The sequence below is a fragment of the Coenobita brevimanus genome, chromosome 39, assembly GCF_032717465.1.
Source record: "Coenobita brevimanus isolate Jiangsu-jjx chromosome 39, ASM3271746v2, whole genome shotgun sequence".
Taxonomy (NCBI): Eukaryota; Metazoa; Arthropoda; class Malacostraca; order Decapoda; family Coenobitidae; genus Coenobita; species Coenobita brevimanus.
In genome coordinates this window covers 29,893,492-29,900,532 of record NC_136992.1, presented here as the reverse complement: position 1 = coordinate 29,900,532, position 7,041 = coordinate 29,893,492, and the positions used below count along the sequence as shown (strand labels likewise).

The 7,041-nt window shown below is 47.9% G+C and overlaps 1 protein-coding gene across 1 annotated transcript in view; it reads left to right on the top strand.

Moving 5' to 3' along the window:
- The window catches only part of LOC145396836 (uncharacterized), a 135,203-nt gene that overhangs the window by 85,223 nt on the left and 42,939 nt on the right, over window positions 1-7,041 (top strand). The window contains exon 5 of the mRNA XM_080270120.1: window positions 6,855-6,979. Coding sequence (XP_080126246.1) covers window positions 6,855-6,979 — 125 coding nt within the window. The remainder of the gene's footprint in view (window positions 1-6,854; window positions 6,980-7,041) is intronic.

Sequence of the window (7,041 nt, the reverse complement as noted above, 5' to 3'; positions counted from 1 at the left end):
CCTCCCTAGTGCAGTTATGCTCCCTAGTGCAATTATCCTCCCTAGTGCAGTTATGCTCCCTAGTGCAGTTATGCTCCCTAGTGCAGTTATGCTCCCTAGTGCAATTATCCTCCCTAGTGCAGTTATGCTCCCTAGTGCAGTTATGCTCCCTAGTGCAATTATCCTCCCTAGTGCAGTTATGCTCCCTAGTGCAGTTATGCTCCCTAGTGCAGTTATCCTCCCTAGTGCAGTTATGCTCCCTAGTGCAGTTATCCTCCCTAGTGCAGTTATCCTCCCTAGTGCAGTTATGCTCCCTAGTGCAGTTATCCTCCCCCATGCCTAGTGCAGTTATGCTCCCTAGTGCAGTTATGCTCCCTAGTGCAGTTATCCTCCCTGATGCAGTTATGCTCCCTAGTGCAGTTATCCTCCCTGATGCAGTTATGCTCCCTAGTGCAGTTATGCTCCCTAGTGCAGTTATCCTCCCTAGTGCAGTTATCCTCCCTAGTGCAGTTATCCTCCCTAGTGCAGTTATCCTCCCTAGTGCAGTTATCCTCCCTAGTGCAGTTATGCTCCCTAGTGCAGTTATGCTCCCTGATGCAGTTATGCTCCCTGATGCAGTTATGCTCCCTGATGCAGTTATGCTCCCTGATGCAGTTATGCTCCCTAGTGCAGTTATGTTGTCTAGTGCAGTTATCCTCCCTAGTGCAGTTATCCTCCCTAGTGCAGTTATCCTCCCTAGTGCAGTTATCCTCCCTAGTGCAGTTATCCTCCCTAGTGCAGTTATGCTCCCTGGTGCAGTTATGCTCCCTAGTGCAGTTATGCTCCCTAGTGCAGTTATCCTCCCTAGTGCAGTTATCCTCCCTGGTGCAGTTATGCTTCCTAGTGCAGTTATCCTCCCTGATGCAGTTATGCTCCCTAGTGCAGTTATGCTCTCTAGTGCAGTTATGCTCCCTAGTGCGGTTATGCTCCCTAGTGCAGTTATCCTCCCTAGTGCAGTTATGCTCCCTAGTGCAGTTATCCTCCCTGATGCAGTTATGCTCCCTAGTGAAGTTATGCTCCCTAGTGCAGTTATGCTCTCTAGTGCAGTTATGCTCCCTAGTGCAGTTATGCTCCCTAGTGCAGTTATCCTCCCTAGTGCAGTTATGCTCCCTAGTGCAGTTATGCTCCCTAGTGCAGTTATGCTCCCTAGTGCAGTTATGCTCCCTAGTGCAGTTATGCTCCCTTGTGCAGTTATGCTCCCTAGTGCAGTTATGCTCCCTAGTGCAGTTATGCTCCCTAGTGCAGTTATGCTCCCTAGTGCAGTTATGCTCTCTAGTGCAGTTATCCTCCTTAGTGTCGTTATGCTTCCTAGTGCAGGTATCCTCCCTAGTGCAGTTATGCTCCCTAGTGCAGTTATCCTCCCTAGTGCAGTTATGCTCCCTAGTGCAGTTATGCTTCCTAGTGCAGTTATGCTCCCTAGTGCAGTTATGCTTCCTAGTGCAGTTATGCTCCCTAGTGCAGTTATGCTTCCTAGTGCAGTTATGCTCCCTAGTGCAGTTATGCTTCCTAGTGCAGTTATCCTCCTAAGTGTCGTTATGCTTCCTAGTGCAGGTATCCTCCCTTCCTCCCCGCCTCTGATGCACTTTTTACAGCGTTATTCTTCCCTGTGCTTCAAACTGTACACCATCTTGCTGGGACTCGACAGCTATGCACTGACCTCGTGGCAGAACGTTAAGGCCCAACTTTTGACCCTGCCCTGTGCCCTTGACCTTTGACCCTGCCCTGTGCTCTTGACCTTTGACTGATTCCCCTCAATTTTTAATTTATTCTTACTTGACCCTAATTCAGTCCACCAAGTTTGGCTCAGATCGGATAATACCTTGTATAGTTGCCCGTTATCGATGATCTATGACCTTTAACAACAAAACATTATTCACCTGTTTGTCTGATAGTTTTATATCATTATAGCAAATTCGGTCCAGTTTGGTGCAAGTCCGTATCAACAGTTTTTTTTTTTTTTTCAAGGTCTTACTAACAGACAAACAGAAGGACAGACAGACAGACCGGATCACACACATAACCCCCTCTGGCTACGCACGCGTGTGTGAAAAAGGTCGGACTCTAAGGACAATTTCCCTTTCCGTTTCTCCCCCGTTGGACTGTAAGGACAATTTCCCTTTCTGTTTCTCCCCCCGTCGGACTCTAAGGACAATTTCCCTTTCCTTTTCTCCCACCGTTGGACTATAAGGACAATTTCCCTTTCCGTTTCTTCTCCCGTCGGACAACAGGACAATTTTCCTTTCCGTTTCTCTCCTCCTCGGACTATAAAGACAATTTCCCTCTCAGTTTTTACCCCGCTCATCGCCATTCGCTGATGAGAGTTCCGTGTTGGTGCAGGGACGCTCCAGCACACGCGGCGAGGCATCCACGTGGGTAATCAGCTGATCCGTGTTTACAAACATTGCCGCGTGGCTGGCTTTGTTGTTGGGGCCTCGCATGGGTGACTTGGAGGTCGATTTCGCGTCCTCTCGCTTTGGGGAGAGGAGGAGGAAGGAATAAAGGAAAGCAGGAAGGAAGGAAGGTGGGAAGGAAAGTAGGTAGGTCGGTAGGTAGGCATGTTAGCTGGTAGGTAGGTAGGAAGGACAGAAAGAAAGAAAAAAAAAGGAGGGAAGATAGGTAGGTAGGAAGGAAGGATGGAAGGATAAAAAGGAGGGAAGGCAGGTAGGAAGGAAGGAAGGAAAGAAAGAAAGAAAGGAGGGAAGGTAGGTAGGTAGGTAAGTAGGAGGGCAGGTAGACAGATAGGCAGGTAAGAATGATGGAAAGAGAAGATACCAGGAGAGGGAATAGGAAAGAGGAGAGAAATAAGGACGGGAGGAGAAGAGAAGAGGAAGATGAGAAGGAGGAAGGAAAGAAGGTAAAGAGAAGAGATAAGAAAAGAGAAGATAAAGTGAGGTTGAATAGGAAAGAGAAGAGAAGCAGAGGAATGGACGGAAGGAAGAGGAGGAGGGAGAGGAAGAGGAGGAGAGAGAAGAAGACATTAGGAGAGAGAATGGGAAAGAGGATGGAGGTGAAAATAGGATGAGAAAAAAAGGAGAGGATAGGGGAAGAAGAGGAAAAGGAGGTGGAGGAAGGAAGGAAGGAAGGGAAGATATAAGGGGAGAGAGAGAGAGGGAGAGAGGAAAATAAAAATAGGAGACCAGAGGAGAAGGAAGGAAATTTTGACTCTCTCTCTCTCTCTCTCTCTCAAGTTACTTCAAACAATCCCAAAGTCTCCACTGTTTTCCATTTCCTTTCCCTCCCCTTCCTCTCTCTCTCTTTTTCTCTCCGTCGCCCTTTTATCTTCCCTCCTCCTCTCTCTCTCTTTCTCTCTCCCCCTTCTCTCTCTTTCTTTTTCTCTCTTTCTCGCTCCCCCTTCTCTCTCTTTCTTTCTCTTCTCTCTCCAGCCACACCCGAATCGAGACAAAAAGAAAAAAAAAGTTAATCCAGGAGCCTGCTTGTTGTCTTCCCAGGGGTGTATTGGAAGAGGAAGAAGAAGAGGAAGAGAGGAGGAGGAAGAAAAATGGGGCAGGGAGAGGGAGAGGAGGAGGAAGAGGATGGGAGAGAGGGAGGAGGAAGAAGAGGTTAGGAGATAGGGAGAAAGAGAGGAGGGAGAGGATAGGAGAGAGGAGGAGGAGGAGGAAGAAAAGTTGGGCAGGGAGAAAGAGAGGAGGAAGAGGATAGGAGAGAGGGAGGGGGAGGAAGAGGATAGGAGATAGGGAGAAAGAGAGGAGGAGGAGGAAGAGGATAGGAGAGAGGGAGGAGGAGAAAGAAAAGTTGGACAGGGAGAATGAGAGGAGGAGGAAGAGGAAGAAGAAGAAAAGGAAGGAAGAAAGAAGGAGGAAGAGGAAGAAAAGCAAGGGTGAGGGAGAAATAGGCCGGCAGGAAGAAAAAGAATTGTGAGGAAGGGAGAAAGGAAGGAGGGGGAAGAGGAAGGGAGAAAGAAGGGAGGAGGAAGAGGAAAAATAAAGCACATGTTTGTCTCTCCACGGAACTCCACAACACTCCTCCACTTCCTCATTTGTCTGTCTGTCTCTCCACGTAACTCCACAGCACTCCTCCACTTCCTCATTTGTCTGTCTGTCTCCACGTAACTCCACAACACTCCTCCACTTCCTCATTTGTCTGTCTGTCTCTCCACGGAACTCCACAACGCCCCTCCACTTCCTCATTTGTCTGTCTGTCTCTCCGCGTAACTCCACCTACGTACTTAATCCCTTTCACATTCCTACTTATTCTTAACTTTAACGATGAGAAACGAGAAGAAAAAGAGGAAGAAGAAGACGAAGAGGAGAGGAGGAAGGTGAGAGAAAATAATGATAGGAGATGATGTGAGAGAGACTGGGAAGGTAATTTGAGAGAGAGAGAGAGAGAGAGAGAGAGAGAGAGAGAGAGAGATGAAAGTCATCAAGGAGAAAAGTGGTTAGGTGAGCAAATATTGGTAAAGAAAATGTGATGTGAGAGAGAGAGAGAGAGAGAGAGAGAGAGAGAGGACGTAACTTGAGGAAAGAGTTTGACATGAAGACGCTGAAGAGAATATTAAGTGAACCCCCCCTCTCTTTCTCTCTCTCTCTCTCTCTCTCTCTCCCCATCTATCTACCTGTCTGTCTGTCTAGCTATCCATCTATCTGTTTTGAATCTTGTGAAATGAAATCGTGTAGAGAAAGTAGGATGGGACGAAAAATGGGGGAGGGGAGGGGAGAGGGAAAGAAGGAGGGGAGGAGGGAGGGAGGGAGGTGAAGAATGATGGAAGAAAATAAATAAAGTCAGAAGAAAGTAGGAAGAAAATTAAGAGAGCGAGAGATAGAGAGAGAGTTTGGTAAAGTTAGTAAGAGAGACGTGGAGTTGAGACTGGGGTGCGAGCAAGTAAGTTAAAGTTAGAGTGAGAGAGTCTAAATGTGTGAGAGAGAGAGAGAGAGAGAGAGAGAGAGAGAGAGGATTAAGGAGAGTGTGTGAGTTTTTGAGAATTTGAGAGTTAGAGGAAGTGTGAGAGAGGATTTGAGAGTCTATGTGTGAGTTAGTTTTTCAGATAGCGTGTGAGAGTAAGAGAGGATTAGAGAGTGTTTGAGAGTTTTTGAGAATTAGAGAGGGTGTAAGAGAGCGTAAATGTGTGAGAGTTAGAGAGAATGTGAGAGAGGACTAGAGAGAGTGTGTGAGTTAGTTTTTGAGATAGTGTAAATGTATGAGAGTTAGAGTAAGTGTGAGGGAGGATTAGTGAGCGTGTGTGAGAGTTAGAGAGAGCGAGTGAGGGTTAGTTTGTGAGTGGTGTGTGGTAGTATAAAGCGAGTACGTCCACGGGCTGAAAGGGTTAATGACAATAATTGCAGCGATGAAAGGAAGGAAAGACGAAAGAAAATTGAAGAAGGAAAAAAAGTTAAAAATCTTGCCTTTCATGTTGTGATTAAGACGAAGAATGAAGATAAAGGGAAAGGTCAGGGTAGGAGGTCACAGATAAGAGGTCAGGCGAGGTCAAGGGGGAGGTGGATGAGGGTGTGTGTGGGAGAGGGAGAGGAAAGGGTGGGTGGGGGGAGGGATGGGGGATGAAGGGGAAGGGTGGGGTGGGGATGGGGAAGGGGGAAGCGTTGCGGGTGTGTGGGTAGAGGGAGAGGAAAGGGTGGGGTGGGGAAGGGATGGAGGTTTGGAAGGAGGGGTTGGAGGAGGGGAAAGGGGAGGGGTTGGAGGAGGGGAAACAGTTCAAGACCCCCCTCCCCCCCTTTTCCCAAATTTCGTGCCGGAGCCGAGGTATTGTATGGCCGAAATTAACCTGTCGGGTGAAAACATTACCCCCCGCACGTCCGATCCCCTTTGACTGTGACTTCGGAATTTCGAGTTAGATTTTTTTTTAGTTTGTGTGGATAAATAATAAAGAAAACGGTAGAAAAAAGAATAAAGGGGTGTTTGGAAGAGAGAGAGAGAGAGGAGGGGAGGTGGAGACTGGGAGGAGAAAGGAAGAAGAATGAAGAGGGAAGGATTCTGCTGAAAGAGAGAGAGAGAAAGAGGGGAGTGGAGACTGGGAGGAGGAAGGAAAAAGAATGAAGAGGGAAGGATGATTCTGAAAGAGAGAGAGAGAGAAAGAGGGGAGTGGAGACTGGGAGGAGGAAGGAAAAAGAATGAAGAGGGAAGGATGATTCTGAAAAAGAGAGAGAGAGACAGACAGACAGAGGGAGAATTGGGAACTGGAAGGAGGAATGATAAATCTGAGAGTGGAAGGAGGAATGATAAATCTGAGAGAGAGTAAGTTCCGAAGCCGAGGACAGTGAAGGGAGTGCAGGCGATGAGAGACTGCGGGAGACATCTTTTGACACTTACACCTGAAAGACGAATATTATGATGATGGGGCAGGATGGCGTGGAATGATGGTGGTAATGAGGAGAGGGGTAGTTGAGGTTGTAATAGTAGTTGTGTAAGTAGTAATAGCAGTAGTAATGGTATGGCTACTACTCTTACTGCTACTACTATTTCTGATACTACTACTGTCACTACTACCACTGCTACTACTATTATCTGCAGTACTTCCACCCCTCTCATTATTTACATCATCATAACCCCATCAAACCCCTTATTATCGTTATATTTACCAGCCCAACCCAACCCAACCCAACCTATCCTAACTCAACCCAACCCAACCCAACCCACTCCATCCCAATGCAACCCAACCCAACCCATCCCAACCCAGCCTAGCCTAACCTAACCCAATCCAGCCAAAACTAATCCCACCTGACCTGCCCTATCCAACCCAACCCAGCCTAAACTAACCCTATCTGACCCGCCCTATCCAACCCAACCCAGCCTAAACTAACCCTATCTGACTTACCCTTCCCAGCCACACTCCACCTGACCCCAGCCCCTCTCGCCGCCAGGTCGTCGTGCGTGCTGGCCTGGCGTGACATGCGTGAGACTCCCCTGCTGGGCTGCATCTGTCCTGACGGGGGGGACAGAAAGTGTTCCAGGGTGTACTCCCACTTCAACCACAACCCCTGCCTTGGTATGTACACTTCACCACATGTACGCTCTTTAATTTGTACTCTTGCTTGTACACTCTCTGCT